The sequence below is a fragment of the Fusarium musae genome, chromosome 2 (assembly GCF_019915245.1).
Source record: "Fusarium musae strain F31 chromosome 2, whole genome shotgun sequence".
Lineage (NCBI taxonomy): Eukaryota > Fungi > Ascomycota > Sordariomycetes > Hypocreales > Nectriaceae > Fusarium > Fusarium musae.
Genome location: NC_058388.1, coordinates 3000145 through 3015895, shown reverse-complemented (window position 1 = coordinate 3015895; position 15751 = coordinate 3000145). Strand labels below are relative to the sequence as shown.

General features: G+C 49.0%; 7 protein-coding genes across 7 annotated transcripts; 4 read left to right on the top strand and 3 right to left on the bottom strand.

Annotated features, from left to right (window-relative positions):
• Positions 1–2852: 2852 nt before the first annotated feature.
• J7337_002840 (uncharacterized protein) lies at positions 2853–3386 on the bottom strand (the record flags this gene model as incomplete). Its single annotated transcript, XM_044820566.1, has 1 exon — positions 2853–3386. One exon carries the CDS (start codon positions 3384–3386, stop codon positions 2853–2855), a length of 534 nt encoding a protein of 177 aa, XP_044684866.1.
• A 1775-nt stretch (positions 3387–5161) lies between these two features.
• Positions 5162–6430, top strand: J7337_002839 (uncharacterized protein; the record flags this gene model as incomplete). The annotated part of the gene is made up of 2 exons (XM_044820565.1): positions 5162–5252; positions 5304–6430. 2 exons carry the CDS (start codon positions 5162–5164, stop codon positions 6428–6430), a joined length of 1218 nt encoding a protein of 405 aa, XP_044684865.1.
• A 1982-nt stretch (positions 6431–8412) lies between these two features.
• On the top strand, positions 8413–9096 carry J7337_002838 (uncharacterized protein; the record flags this gene model as incomplete). The annotated part of the gene is made up of 1 exon (XM_044820564.1): positions 8413–9096. One exon carries the CDS (start codon positions 8413–8415, stop codon positions 9094–9096), a length of 684 nt encoding a protein of 227 aa, XP_044684864.1.
• A 985-nt stretch (positions 9097–10081) lies between these two features.
• J7337_002837 (uncharacterized protein) lies at positions 10082–11358 on the top strand (the record flags this gene model as incomplete). The annotated part of the gene is made up of 2 exons (XM_044820563.1): positions 10082–10285; positions 10420–11358. The coding sequence occupies 2 exons, from the start codon at positions 10082–10084 to the stop codon at positions 11356–11358; spliced, it is 1143 nt and encodes a 380-aa protein (XP_044684863.1).
• A 385-nt stretch (positions 11359–11743) lies between these two features.
• On the bottom strand, positions 11744–12369 carry J7337_002836 (uncharacterized protein; the record flags this gene model as incomplete). Its single annotated transcript, XM_044820562.1, has 3 exons — positions 11744–11835; positions 12024–12207; positions 12262–12369. 3 exons carry the CDS (start codon positions 12367–12369, stop codon positions 11744–11746), a joined length of 384 nt encoding a protein of 127 aa, XP_044684862.1.
• Positions 12370–13151: 782 nt separating this feature from the next.
• Positions 13152–13848, top strand: BNA1 (3-hydroxyanthranilic acid dioxygenase; the record flags this gene model as incomplete). Its single annotated transcript, XM_044820561.1, has 3 exons — positions 13152–13183; positions 13273–13348; positions 13414–13848. The coding sequence occupies 3 exons, from the start codon at positions 13152–13154 to the stop codon at positions 13846–13848; spliced, it is 543 nt and encodes a 180-aa protein (XP_044684861.1).
• A 172-nt stretch (positions 13849–14020) lies between these two features.
• Positions 14021–14864, bottom strand: J7337_002834 (uncharacterized protein; the record flags this gene model as incomplete). Its single annotated transcript, XM_044820560.1, has 3 exons — positions 14021–14448; positions 14501–14712; positions 14767–14864. 3 exons carry the CDS (start codon positions 14862–14864, stop codon positions 14021–14023), a joined length of 738 nt encoding a protein of 245 aa, XP_044684860.1.
• Between the last annotated feature and the right edge of the window lie 887 nt (positions 14865–15751).

The following is a 15751-nucleotide window of genomic DNA, read 5'->3' as shown; positions in this document are numbered from 1 at the left end:
TTTTAGGTAAAACCCCAACCCTAAATCTTGATAATTCATCAGTGCATACAGAGTACATAAGCCGGTAATTGGCCATATACGTAAAGTCCGGGCACTGAAGGTCCAAGCGATTGAATGGAGTGATATTAAAAGTATTTCAAACCCTTTTTTTTTTTTTGGTGCGCTCGGAACGCACAGACAAAGAGATGAGACCCCTGAAAATTGGACCAGTCGATAGCCGATGGATGACAGACACGGCACCAGAGGCTGTCAATCAATCAATGTCATCGATTTCAGCCCTGGGCCTGTCTGCGTGGCCTGGCAACTTCCGCCGCACTTAGCACAATGTGGGAATGATATGGAAGCGTGGGAAGCCTGTTAGCTCGTAGATCGGTTGCGGGGTTTGCAGAGACAATGTGGAACTCGTAGCTTGCCTTTAGAGCCGACAGAAACGGTAAGATCATCCAAGGCTCTTTGGTGTTTGTTTACGTACTATCAACCTCCCTCAAGGGATGGAGTTCCTCCAGGACAAGATCCCTTTGGGCCGTAATCTCTTTGGACCTCGGTATATCTAAAGGCGAGCAAGCCGTGTTGATTGGTCTATACGGTCATGTGAAGAGAGGGAATGCCCATGTATATATCCCCGAGTGTCAGTTTGCTTTGCCATGATCATGGATAACCCCGTTACCTGGTCCAGCGTTTAGCCAAGGCGGAGACACGGAAATGTGGAAGCTCGCGAGTCAGGGACCAGCACCCAAAAGAAGGCGTCAGTAAATACCGAGAGCCCTACCAATCCAAGGCTTTTTAGAGTACTGTAGATCTGAGGCTGGCATCACATCCGTCCAGAGAAGGAGTGGGCCAATACCTCATTTCCGGGCGATCACATTAGAGCCGAAAGCTAACACAAACACAAACACGCTTGACGAAAAAGTGGACAATATTGACATGCTTATCTACTCAGCAAAGTTACAAGCTCAACGGACTCGGGTAAGCTTGCGAGTCTGTCTGATTTATCGGGAGTCCAAGCTGCCTAGCTCAGAGACTCATCTCAACTGAAAGGAACCGAACGGCGATGTTCTACCAAGCTTGAATGGTTGGAGAGCTAAAGACGAATGAGGCAAGGCTAGATACACAAAACGATGTCTTTTAGAACTTGACCAAGATGATCTTCAGGCATCGTAGATCTAGGCCGCAACGATATTCAGAAGGGTTGCAAGAGCCTGACGAGGGGGAAACTTGCTCACGCCTCATTGACTAGCTTCTCACCTCACTTGTTTGCAAACTAAATCCAAGCCTGCAGCCTTTGAAAAGATGCATTTCAGACTCAACCAAGAAACTCTGCGTCACTAGTTATATCTCTACTACTTAAATAGCGGAAATAATGCAGCCATCGCGTGCTAGTGGAAGAAAAGATCCGTCCGTCAACGGTTGGGCTGGGGCTCCTCTCCCCTCTCGACAAGCCTGGCGTGGATATAGCAAAGGCCAGCAATTGTCTCGCAGAACAAGCATTGCGGCCATTGAGGGTTCCCAGGCTGCTAAGAAGAATGAAAGTACATACTTGGGGGAGAAAAATTCATGATACGAGTTCTCTCTTTTCCCGACGCCCATATAGCTAGATTGTCATCGGATAGGGGATCACCACGGCATCCATCCTCAATCCCCGGCGGACGATCTGATCTGCCGTGAAGCCTGAGGCACCCCGGTTTATTTCCCAAGGTAGCTGCCTAACGTGTCGTGTACGGATGCAGTAATTGTTAAGGTAATCCAGGTCGGCTGTGCCTTTTTCTGTAGGTCCCGGCTGTCTTCTAACTCTCCTTGGCGGCACACAACTTATGCAATGAAAGCACCCAAGCATGACAACTCCTTTGTATAGGCTGATGCCTCTAAGCCCTCGTGTGCAGGCTCTACAACAAGACGCAACGACAGAAGTTTTGACTCTCTTTCCTGTTGAGAAGAAAGAAGGGTTATTGACTTATGGTTTTCCAAAGTCATGTGGACTACTATGTGAGGCTTTGTTACAAGATCTGGTATTATTTGCCCTTTAGTTATTCTTGTTCATGGAGTAATCGAAACCCCTGGTTTCATCACATGTTAATACTTGGCAGGAAGAGGACCTCAAATCGTGGGCTAGAGGGTTCGGAATGGTCATTAAAGATCTCAAAATGCCTGAAATTAGCCCACAGGCTTTTCGTCTCGAAAAAGGCAACACGTCGACATTACTAAAAGGGTATACTGCAATTGTCGTGGCCCTCGGAAACACAAAATACGATGTTGAGCTCGTTTCCAGAGACAAACGGTCCTCGCAGAAGGAGACGTGGGAACCAACATCTGCCCTTCATCTCCGAGAAACGGGGCTCAAAGCTCAAGGAGGACACATAAGGTTCCTCTACATCCCTCTCCACCTGGAACCCATATAGACTTTCCGGCAAACGACAAGTTCTATTTCATGATATGTATCATATCATGTTCCGTATCCGCGCTCGAAACGACACTCCAGGTGCTGTCTGGGCTGCCCGTCGACCTCGACTTCGACTTCGTCTGTGACTTCGATCTCGCCTTGGACTTCGCACCGCCTGGCTCTAGAGCCTTCTCGATTTGTTGTAGACTGCCGATTGTGAGTCCAGAAATCGACACAGGAGTGACTTGACACCGTCACCTACCTAACCTTCCCGTCACAGAGTTCATAGACAAGACTTGGGATTCGGAGTAAGTCAGAGGGTAGTTTGTTGTTTGGACGATGTGCAAATGCAGACTCTCTGCGCAGTATCGGGAAGCATTCGACGGTAAAGTGCTGGCCAAAAGTAAAATAGGAGTTTACTAGTTTGTACGTTGTGAGAACAAAGGATCTTGTATCAAATAAATCGAGTGAGGGCTCAAGACAGCCTACCTCTCAATGGAAGCTCATATGCCCGTGGCCCCAGTACTTTAGCAAGTTCATCGCCAATCTGGACACACTTGGGTAGTGCGAATCGCTTGGATCTAAGAGTATCACTGCCTCCAGTAACGCATTTAGCCATGGCATCCATAACCTCGTTTATGGTAAGGCCTTGATCATGAGCCACGTGACAGGCTGCGACCATTACCATGCAGTGAAGCTGAGTTTCTCGTCCCTCAAAGTCTTTGGAAGCAGCAGCATAGGTCTCGAGAAGAGTGAGCCAGTCCATGTCCCGACGCGACTCAACGTGAGAGATGGTCAAACGATCACGCAGACGGAGAATGTCTTCTAGTGTCGAAGGTCTGTTGTTGTCCCAATCCTCATCCCCTTGAGGTAACTTTGACATCCACGCCTTAACCCATTTTATCTGATCATTCAGACCCCTTCTTCGGACGGGCTTCTGGGGGACTGGCTTTCCGGGTTCTTCTTTGATAAATTCGGCGGTAAAACTTGGCGACTGTGAAGAATACATGATAATCGGATCCGCTAGAAAGCCTCTAGATCCAGGAACCCGGATAATGGAGCATCCATGAATATCATGAAGAACCGCAGGTTGGGTTCCGCCAATGTGTCAGACAGCGGACTGGTTGGCCTATATGGGGGGGGGGCTTCCAGTCGGCAGCCGATTGTGCCGCCGAATTTTTGACTTGAGCTCAAGGAAGATTGCGTCCGCCAGGATTCTCCTCTGTCGGGTGCATTTGAGCCACACCTCGCCTTACTTCACGCCCTGGTGCTGCTGCTCCTGGGAGGTGGGAAAGTGGGAGAGTGTCGGGTTCATCGGCAGGCATCAGGAGCTCAATAAAGAAAGGCTGGGTCTGTTTCTGTATTTCGCAGGGTCCGTTAACAAAGAAACCGAAGCCATTGTGTCATTCCCGCTGGAGAGGTGACAGTGGCGTCTGGTCATAGGTCATTAATGGGGTGCACCCAGACAAACCGAATCGTCCAATGCCACGTCCTTCTTTTCAGCCTTGCAAGAGCATTCCAACTATGGACAGCTTCGGATGAGGGCCAGTTATGTTATTAATGTGAATGTGATTCTGATTTGCATAAACTCCCCTCGTAGATCAGCGAATATGATGCCCCTCTTCCCAGTCCACGCAGCCCAATGTAGGCAGGTGGGACAAGGTTCTTCATTGGTTACGAGCCATCTCAACCGGATAATTTCATGACTGAAAAGGATTTTCTTCCCAAGTCCCCGACGGATATAGACCTTCCTTGACTGGGCCATCAGTCGATAGCGTATTACCTACGCCAGGACCAGCCTACCAGTGAGCCGACGAAAATGACAAGGGAGAAGTGACAAGAGCAAACTTCCGCAGACCAAGCTTACACTTTACCTGCAAGCTGCTGTATGTACCATGCCTCCGATGGAGACCTGGTCTGCCGGGGCAAGGGGAGTTGCTGTTCCGCAACCTCCTCGCAGTTCCAAAAACTCGGGCTAGCGAATGGTATCAAGCCGGATTTAACCCTTAGATCTACGGTGAGGAGCGCTTGTGGCCGGACTAGGGCCTTTGGGCTGGAGCTTGTTAGCGTCGAGAAAGGTATGTGGGCTTGCAGAAGCCAGAGGGCTTGTTTCAACGGCCTGACAAGAGGAGTGCGGCTACAATTCAGAGTCTAGCGCTGTCGATCTAGCTGTTCAGGTTGCCAAGTTCCGCAGCTGACGAGGGTCTCGACAGCCTCATCCCCCCCTCATGCTGGCGGATATCGAGGTCCTCGAAGCCGCTGCACCCTGAATTGTCGCTTGCCAGTCCTCCGTGTGTCGCTTAGAACTTTTTTACGTCGCTGGATGATGATCCTTCCACAAACAAACAACCTCAAAAGCAACGTGGGCATGGGTGGGTATGGTGTGGTGGGAAGGGTTGGTGGGGTCTCGATGAGTTCGGTTGCGCGTGGGGGTTTTTGTTGAAATATTATGTCAGCCGCGCAACTGTCGCGAGTGTGGCGCCGACATGATTATGGCGCACAGCTGTGGCTAAGATAACCGTGCCAAGCCTGATAAGAAAAGGCTGACGTCTATCAGGGATAGACGCAAAACACCCCTGAGAAAAAGAATGTGGACCCGCTCATGCTTAATCTCACCTAAAGTTGAGGACAGCTTGGACTGTCGCAAACCCTCATGAACTTTACCCTCCCTGTTGCTGTTGTCATTCTTTTGCCGCTGTCGCTTGGTCCTCATTCTTCTGTGCTCCTGATTGCATCTCATTGTTCAACAAGCCTGTGACGTTCGCTCGATGGCGGCTCGGTTCAATGGACGGTGATCCGGCTGTTGACCCGGGGCTTGACTCCTTCAGCTTGGCTTTCCCTCTGCCATACCGTGTTGGCTTTATTGCAACTTTGGGTGAGCAGGAACCCTACTCTGGCCACATTACCTTTTTCTAACAGATGACAGCTGTCTGGGGATGGGGGTTGAATCTTCATTGTCTCTATCTTTTCAACGTCGACGTTCCACAGTTGATTCGATATCCCGGTCGAGCATCGCCGCAACATATTCCGCACCATGGCTCGACGTACCGCCTCGCTATTGCACTTTCGGCGTTGTTCGCTCTATCCGTGTCTCTCTTTTGGGTTTGCACATGGGGCATGCCTGAGCGTGTCGTTGCTTTCGGGTGGATGCCTTTGACATATCTCACTGCTTTGATTGCTATGTTCGTTGTTCCATTGAGGAATCTGCCCAGCGGAGGAAGAAGAAGATTCTTGGCAACTTTGCGACGCGTGAGCTTGGGCGGGCTTGCTGAGCCGCAGGACGGCAAGTTTGGGGATATTCTGTTGGCGGATGTGTTGACATCGTATGCCAAGGTTTTTGGAGATCTCTTCATTACTCTATGCATGTTCTTCTCAGCAGAAGGCTCGTCTACGCAGCGACCTGATCGCAATTGTGGAGGAACAGTGCTCGTACCATTCATTATGGGGGTACCGAGCTTAATACGATTTCGACAGTGCTTGATCGAGTACTTTCGAGTCCGGCGAGCCCCATACAAAGAGTCCACAGGATGGGGTGGCCAGCACCTGGCCAACGCTCTCAAATATTCAACTGCATTCCCCGTGCTCATTACCAGTGCTTGGCAAAGGTCGGCAGAAGATCCCGACTCCAAAGCAGCTCTTCACAAGGCTTGGCTTGTTGCTGTACTCATCAACTCGCTATACTCTTTCTATTGGGATGTGGCCAAGGATTGGGACATGACACTTTTTTCTCCGAAGCAAGATCGAGAATCACCCACTCATCCTTTCGGACTTCGAGATCGTCTTGTTTTTAGGTATCCTAACCTCTACTATCTAGTGATCGGCATGGATCTGATGTTGAGATGCACATGGTCCATGAAGCTTAATGGACGTCTCGATAGGTTCAGCGATCTTGAGGGAGGCATCTTTCTGATTGAATTCCTCGAAGTGTTCCGTCGATGGGTATGGATCTTCTTCCGCGTCGAGACAGAATGGTTGAGAAACAACTCTTCGGGCCTTGGAGTCGACGATATCCTACTTGGAGATTACCAAGGCAAAGATAACGAAGACGATTAAGTGCGTCATCAATTAAATTACTCGGGGAACCCAGACGGCGGTCAGCCTGGTCAAATGGGGCAGGCTGTATAGTAACTACGGCTTCGCCAAAATACTCGACCACGCTTCTGGACCAAGATTTGGACGCTTTCCCCTAGTTCTATGCTCCTCACCAAGTCAACATTCCTCACTGAGGCTTCGTGCTGGGCCAAATACCGTAATCAATCAGGGTTTGGCCGGCAAAGGCTTGAGTTGCCACGAGGCCATTCCCGGTAACTGGGAAAGCTTACAGATTCATGATTATGACCTGACGATCATCCTATCATGGCCCGGATGGCTCGTCCCACGTCTACTTATGACAGCTTTGCCCCTCCTAGACCAATGTTCAATCTAATTACAAATATAGCTATATCAAACGAATTAAAGACAAACTGGAACTCGGTGAAAGTTGACGATATAATGTTACAATGTGGTGAATCTTGGAGGTACCGGCCTCATTGGCGCGTGTGATGGTGCCCCCTGGCTTCTAGCGACTACATTGCAGTGTCGTCTCTATTTCTTTTTCTTGTCTTGTTTATGGGCATAGCCAGAAGGCTTCCAACGATAATGACTTTTTGCAGTATGCGTGCTTCTCAGGCCGCCACATCCAGATGCAGAAGATGCTTTGAGATCTTCGTTCACTTAACCGAAATGGAAGACGAAAAGACAGACTTTTTCCTTTGCGAACACTTCGCGAGGCTTGTGCGGTCAGTCTTCGCATTCAACACACTCGGAAGGGAAAAGCTTGCTGGAATGCTACTCACGGCCTTGGCCAATATGTGTCGCTCGACTTACTGAGCCTAGACTCAAGCCTCCCGCCACAGCCCGCTAAATCCCAGGTGGCTCCGGAGGGAAATGGGATTCTATAGGCTTGATCACGTCGACGGACTATGACGGCTCAAACTCACAATTGCCTGGATAAAGTCTTAAGATGTAGTTGGCGACTCAAGGCCACGCAAAACGAGGCTTTTCCTCCGTCTCGCATTATCAGCACTGACTTTGGTTGTGCTTCCTTCGAATTCAACAGCACAGTTATTTCAACGGCATCGATCTCTCAAGGTGATATCGAAGGATAGAAAGTTCTTTTGGGGGGGCTAGCTCGAAGTTCGCAGTACTTATCCAAGACAAAGGGCACCGTACGCTTTCAAGGTTAGATCGGGGACCAGCTTCTGTCGCTCGCGGGACCACCATTGGCAGCACAGGGTTGCAAGCCAACAAGTCATCCTACATGCAGGGCCCTGACCCTGCGATATCCTGAGGCGACCGACTTATACAGCAAACGACAAGATCGAGCCATCGACAAGTGCGGACATTCAACCAAGATGACAAGTTGCACGCGCCCAGTGAGCAGTATCGAACTCGTACTGCCACCTCAAAATGCATACCTTTATCGCAATAGGCCCTTGCCCTCACCTCCAACGACGCTTTCCAGGACTTCGTCAAAGGCGAAACCAACACCAAGATTCAGTGCTTTCCCACAAACATTAGGCCCAGGAAATGATCCCAAAACATTGCCTCAGCAACCCCCTTTGATTGTTCCCAAGGCTCTAACAAGACAAAGGGCATCGCGAATGAGTATATCTGGTACCACTTCACTCCGTGAACGAAGATCATCTCAGAAAATTCAACAGATTACGGGCCACGACGTTGGGCCTGGCATTGATTGGACGTCCGCTATATCGCGGCCTCAGTATTCGCCTTCCATTTCACCAAAATCCATGCGAGACGACTCGTCAAGTGGTTACGCAATCTCGTTGGACGAACCCATATTTGATGATGAGCCCACACCACTCGCAGACTATCAGCCAAGGTCCTCTGACAGCAGCATGCCTCCTCTCGAGCCAGACTGTGATAGCGTGTTGAGCAATCACAGCTATGCATTTCCGGAATCACCCAAAGCCCAAAGGAGATCTGTTTCACTACATGTGGCTAAGACAAAGCGTCTGAGTAGTGCAATATCAACAATGACAGCATTAGAACCAGTTTCCAACCTAGAAGACCCCTTCGATGAAGATGCCAACTGGCAGGCCGGTTCATCCTACAACTACTTCAGCGACCTCGAAACAGCGGATGAGTATCATCGCATTGCCACCAGACTGGCCAACAACGACAAACGGCAGTCCATATACGGTGCTTCTTCTCTTACACGATCACGCACCTCGCTCAGTCGACGCCTCAGTGTTGGGGCAAGATCCCTCTTTACGCGAAGGAAAGACTCGGCTTTGTCCACGAGCTCTAGCCGAGCATCTCTGACGGCCGCCAATTATCCTACAAAGGGGCCATACTCACCTTCAATACCTCCTTCATCAGAAACTGGGAGCGTTGTTTCTCCGCCACGCAGTACCTTTGAAATCGATGATGAAGATGAGCTTTATGCAGATGATGGCGGTATGAGGGAAGTTGTCAAGGATATCTTTGCGCGAAGCGAGAAGCGCAACTCGATAGAACTGGGCATGCCTCGTTCTATACCGCACTGTCCAAAGAAGTCACCAGAACACAAGTCTTTTTCAAGAACAGGAGTGCAGGTCAAGGACCTGATCTCAAATGCACGTGATGGAGCGAGGTTGATTCAAACAAGAGGTGAGAGGAGAAGAAATCAGCTCAGAACTCAAATCAAGATGATTCCAGAGGAAGAGGTTGGGCGTTGAGCCACAATGATGGGGAGGACATGGATGACACTTGCTGAACGAAGTCTTGCTTGGTATTGCATTTGAGCGCGGCGTGCTGTATTACACAAGATTCCCCCAAAATAGTATTCGATTAATGCAACTACTCTATGAGACATGAACTAGATCTGAGAGCAAAGTGAAATTGACATGAAGGATGATCTGCATGGCCCAAGTTTAGTGCTCAGCAGCAGACCCTGGTTGTTTCTTTATACTACCATTTCCCTGCCTTTGTGATTCAGAAGAGATTGTAAGAAACAATTGTTTAATGTGTCTTTACAATGCGGCAATCATAGAACCCCAAGCTGAGCTTGTACTTTGTTTCCATTGGATTGGTTAGTCTTGGGTTCAGAATTAGAGCCCCAGGTCGCATAATATTAATCCGCAACACATCTTGACAATGATATGTTTGCTTCATTGATTTAAGATTGTGGGAACATTCTGGTAAGTGAGAGATGCAGCTGTCGAGCAAGTTGTGTTGAGCTTGAGTCGTTTGTCGAGAACATTAAGATAGATGATATGTGATGGTTTCCCTCTTATTCTCGTCGCTCACATTGAAATGGCATAGCTTTACTTCGCTGCTGTTATTGCTGAAATATGTGTCTCTTTGCTCCATACCTTTGTAGCCTATCAATCCCTAATGGGAACCCGTGATGCCGTCTTTGTCTCGGGCTGTTTTCCCATACCCATACCATAGACTTACTTATTGGTTACCTATCTTCGGAGCCCCGCCCCCGCAGATTCAGACCCTCAAGATCCGGAGCCGGAGCGGCTTCCTGACCGAGGCATCTTTCAGTTTATGTACTTATCTCTTCCCTCGCAAGGCTCAACCTCTAAACTAACAACTACTTGACTAAGAAAAGAAGAAATACATTCTTGTAGTGACCCGTCACCTGGGAAGCAGGTTCAGTGACTGAGCTTGTCCTCTCTGGGCTATTAGAGTTTCGGCCCTCGTTGATCACCCATCATGATCTACGAAACAGGAGCCTCTATCAATAACGAGACCTCAACTGAGACACAGGCTGGAAGCCACAGCATCACCGACGCTGACGTGGTTGAGGCGCTACAGAAGGGCATCCGCGAAGCTACCAGGGAGGAGCTGATCAATCACGGAGAGGCGTCGCTGTATTATGACTCTTTGACCATGGCGCCCTTGAACGCAATGTCCGCTGTAAGTTGAGTCGAGCTGTTCACCTGTGCTCTGCTTGTCATCCGCACATCTCACATCTTGCTGCTTCAATGCGTCTTTTGAGCGACTCTTCACATGCAAACTGCCGATTGCTGACCAACATCATATCTCGCAAGGCTGCTATTGCTCGTTTCCGTGCATACAAGCCCCCTCCGTTCCCGCTATGGGATCGTCTACCCGTTCGAAGGCGGGCAGCAGTCTTAGTACTACTGTATGCTGATCGTCGCGGCGATTTACGTGTGGTTATCACCATGCGCGCTGCAAGTCTGAGGAACTTTTCCGGCCATGCTGCCTTTCCTGGGGGCAAGGCAGATGATCTCGAAGAGACACCATGTAAGGGTTTGTTCTCAAGCACCGTGGTTTCTTTACTGATTTTGTTACGAGTCCAAATCGCCCGCCGAGAAGCTTGGGAGGAGATTGGGCTTCCCATGGATGATAGCAAACTTCCAAAACCCTTCCGCGTAGAGCATCTTTGCTATCTACCCCCTTCCTTAGCTCGGACACACCTCGTCGTGAGACCCTGTGTTGCATTTCTCCATGCAGACCAGCGCACAGCAGGAGAACCGGCACCGACTGTTGAGGAAACTATGATTCCCAGACTCGATGCTCGCGAAGTCGCTGCCGTGTTCAGTGCACCCTTTTACAATTTCCTCCAGGCGCAAGATCTCCCTCCCGCCCCGGGTGAGACACTGCCTGAAGGACAATGGTACGATGGGTTCTGGAATCACTGGAAAGATCACCCCTGGCGGGTGCACAACTTTTACGTCCCAGTCAACAACCAAAGCATCTCGAAGCCGCGGCGGGATAGCGAGCAAAGCCGTTTGGTTGACAAGCTAGAAAAAGAAGAGGAACCAGATGGGAGATTCAAGGTATGGGGGATGACAGCACGAATATTGGTGGACGCAGCGAGAATTGCATATGCACAGGAGCCTGGATTTGAGCATAATGACAGCTTTGGCGACGAGGAGATTATTGCCCATGCGGATAGCTTGGGGGATCTGGGGGAGAAGATTCCAGAAAAGCGGACTGAACCTGGCGATGCGTCAAAGATGTAGAGATTTTGAAGGTACATGATAGAAATAGAAACAAGACCGACGGACGTTAACTCCGGTATTGCCAGGATGCTTAGAGAGAGGCAGAGAGTACTGGACATTGATGATAGTGGTGGATTATGCTGAAAATTGTCAAGCTTTAGGTTTCCATTTGCAATCATTTAAACTTTGCGTGCCCTTTGGGTTCACCATGGCCGTTTCATAAACGCCCAGCCCCTCTAATGGCATGCGTTATCCTTGGTGGCAGAAGTTCGCTTTCCAAAGAATAGATATCCAAGAAATGCGCCGAGAGAAACAGCAATCATAACCCAGCCGTTGTATGTCATGAAAATAAGCCTTGTTTTATTAGAATTGTGAGCTGTTGACCACGACAGTGGAACTCGGCTACTCACATGAGCATGAACGCATAAAAGTTCTGTAGGCCATATAAGACAGCCTTGACGAGGTGAGCACGCTGATCGGCTTGTCCTTGGGATTGTCCTGCAAGGATGGGAGTCGACTCAGTAACGGGAACATCAAGACCTCACGGGAAGACTTAGCAGGGCGATTTCCCGCAGAGTAACACAGACAAGGCAAGGAGATAGAAAGCAACATTCTGGTTTTGTTCTTGGGGCTCCTCAGAGAGGAGGAAATGTATTTATGCGGTCTTGGAGGGGAGAGGAGCTTACTGGGCGCGGCTCGCACACGATTATCGAGGGCTTCTTCGTACTGTCGCGAGAGGGAACGGAGAGCTTCGTAGCCGACGGCGAGGAAAATCACGGCGACGAGAGAGAAGAAGAGGGAGGTTGTCGAGCGAACGTGCCATTGGCGGAAGACGATGCAGAGATTGGTGGTGTCCCAAGTGAACAGCATCTACCAATATCAGCATTTGCACGTACCTATGGATAGGGGGAGATAGCGCCATACGTTCATGCTGCACATATCCTTCATGCCTCCTCCGTGGCCATGGTCCATGTCTCCGTGGTCCATCCCACTGTGGCTCATGCCGCTATGGTCCATGTGCGCGTGATCCATTATCGTGTTATTGTGTTGTCGTGATATTTGTTCGTTTGATCGCTATGGGGAGTTTTATCTGTTGCAGTTGAGTCAGAAGTTTCCAAGAGGTCGGATGGTTTAGTGTATTGATATAGGTAGAGCTGCTGGAATTCATGAAACCAGCTCAAACGTGCGCAGGATCAGGCGGACCCCTTCAGATCACCGGTGGTGTTCGTTTTTAGGTCGGTCGATAAATAGGTAACGATAACAAGGGAGAAAGCTGGGTGGGTAATGGAATGACACGACAGTCGAGGTACTTTGTTCGATGCAGTAGAACGTGTGAGGCCCAAAGTACAGTGTCTCGTCTCGGCTACCTTAGGGGCTTTTACAGAGCGGGGGGCGTTCCGACAGCCCCTTCGTCCTCTGTACCTTTCCCGACGACTAACAAGCCCAGAACCAACTATCCGTCCCGCGGAACTGCGGGGAGCCCTACCACGGCTATTCCATCATTCATTGATGACTATCAGTGTATAATAGAAGGTGCTTCTCTTCTATTATCCTGAGTAGGTACTTGGTATGGATCTTCTTGTAAAGTCTCGTTATATGTAATTGGTTGAAGTCAAACTCTCCCGTGACATCCGCAACTAGACTTTATTTACCTCCTCCATAACTTACAAATTATCCGCAGTTGACGCGCCTCACTCTTATCAATCTTTGACTTCAACTACCTCTTAGCATTTCCTCTGTCCCCTATATTTTTTTCCCCCATCTTTGCTTACATTTCTATCTCCATACGCGGACATACGAGTGACCATCTCATCATGCTTGGGCCACCCGTCAACCTTCCAAAGTGGTGAGTAATCTCTTTGACTCTATATTATTGGAGAGACACAGGCAGAATATGGAGCAAGTTCACTAATCGACCCATTATGAGTACAACAGGCTTGAAGAAAACTCCCATCTGCTACAGCCCCCTATCAACAACTACTGTGTCTACAATGAAGACTTTAGTGTCATGGTAACTCACGCTTTGCTAATACTCTGATGCTTCATGCCGAAAACATGGCTAACAATTGTCATCAGATCGTTGGTGGTCCAAATGCCCGCACTGACTACCACATCAACCAAACTCCCGAGTGGTTCTACCAATACAAAGGAGCAATGATGCTCAAAGTCGTCGACGAAGGGGAATTCCGTGACATCATCATCCGTGAAGGTGATATGTTTCTCCTACCTGGAAACACACCGCACAACCCCGTCCGCTTCGCCAACACAGTTGGAGTTGTCCTAGAGCAGCGTCGTCCTAAGGACTCACTCGATCGTATGCGTTGGTACTGCGCTGACTGTGGTGAGATTGTTCACGAGGCTGCGTTCCATTGCACCGACCTTGGCACTCAAATTAAGGCAGCCGTTCAAGACTTTAAGAGCAGTGAGGACAAGAGGACTTGTTCCAAGTGTGGTACTATGGCTGATGCGGCACCGAAGCCGGGCACTATTCAGGATCCTAATCTGTCGTGATCCATCAAGATGTAGCAAAAAGTTTGTATAAAAAGGTCAAAGAGGCGGCGTATGGGTATGAAACGTGGTGATGTAGTAGTAGTTGCAGAAAAATACCTCTCATATCTTGATATTCTACACACTCATGTCGAGGGTTCTTACTATGATACAACTCACTTCGACTAGCTCAGCTTCAGGTCTCAGCAAAACTGTATGAGCTAGGCGATTCCTCCACGGGAATCTCAATGGCACCCTCCTCCAACTCCTTTCCGTCAACTCTCACACCCGCCCTAACAACATCACCCGGCACGGCAGGCCCAACGCCGGCAGGTGTACCAGTAAGAACAATATCGCCGGGGTGGAGTGTCATAACCTTGGAGATATCACTTAAGATACGAGGGATCTGGTAAATCATGAGGTTGGTTGAGCCCTGTTGCTTGGTCTCACCGTTGAGCTGGAGGAAGAGCTCAACATTGTGAGGGTCCTTAATAGCAGTCTTAGAGATGATGTTGCTCAGAGGCAAGAAAGTATCGAACCCTTTGGCGATGTCCCATGGGAGACCCTTCTTCTTGGCCTCATTCTGAGCGTTGCGGGCGGTGAAGTCAATGGCGATAGCGTAAGCTGGAGATAGTCAGCCTTTCAGAATTCGTGATAGTCCCACTGTTTGACGCACCCTTGATAGCATCAAGAGCTCCCTGGGTATCAGAGGCTTGAAGATCCCGGGTGAGCTTTCCAATTACGAGAGCCAACTCAACCTCATAGTGCATGTCAATGCCCTTTGGTCTCAGAACGGGACCCTCGCCTGGTAGGACGATGGAAGACGTGGGCTTCAGGAAGAAGAAGGGCTGCTTGGGTTTGGTGTTGTTCAGCTCAGCAATGTGCTCCCTGGGAGATAGTCATCAGTTTATGTCATAGTGGTTGAGCCATGGGTGAACATACGCAAAGTTGCGACCGATACAGACAACTTTGCCGGCCTGCTTGAGGCTAGACGTAGCTTGAGGGGCCATAGTGGCCATTGTGCGTCTCAGAGCGAACATGATGGCTACGAAGGATGGCTACAAGAAGAGCTTTATCAGTTGTAACGCTCACTCGCTGGCTCAATGGCGAAATAGCTGTAGGCTTAAGCAAGCAAGCGGTTTCGGAACTGCTCCCCCGATGAAGAAGTTTCCGTCGGAGACGACCCCCGGTAGTCGAGTCGCGGGGTATCATGGGACGAAGTCTATACATCAATTCCGACCTACCCTGTGCCAACTTCGCAATATTATCGGAGGAGGCCATGATTCAATAGTTTCTCCTTCGTCGGTTTGCTTTCCGATCATTACTACGTAAGTATCCTCGACTATTTCAGGTCTAGTTCAATCATGCAGACAAAGCATCAACCAACTAGCTTTCATTAATATAGAATCTTCGCTTCCACACTTGTTGTCACCATATCTGAGCGACTACCTTGAAGTATAAATCTTGACTAAATGGTAAGGTTCTCCCTGCCTGCAATACTTCGATAGCCTGAGCTTTGACTTTCGCATTTATGACTTGAGAAAGATCAACGTGTAGTCTATAGGCACTATAAGTTACCATGTTCAGTTCCAGTCAGCCAAGCCGTTCACAAATAGACAGGCATCTAGCAGGAATGACTTGGGAAATATGATCATCTACATGAAGGTTTGGAGTAAATAAGTTCAGGATGGGCTTCATGATCGAATCCGCGTGTCACATAAGAACCGGCAGCTTCATTGTAGGCGAGCAATTGTCAAGCATTTCACACGTCTTGTCAGGTCATGACATCCAATATCACCTGTCTTCGTAACAAATCGACTACTAGTATCTAGGTTATAGATAAGGAGCAAGAAGGTGCTAGACAAATGACAATATTAAATTTTTTTATCCCTTTTTTTTTTATTTTTTTAATTTTTTTTATTTTTTT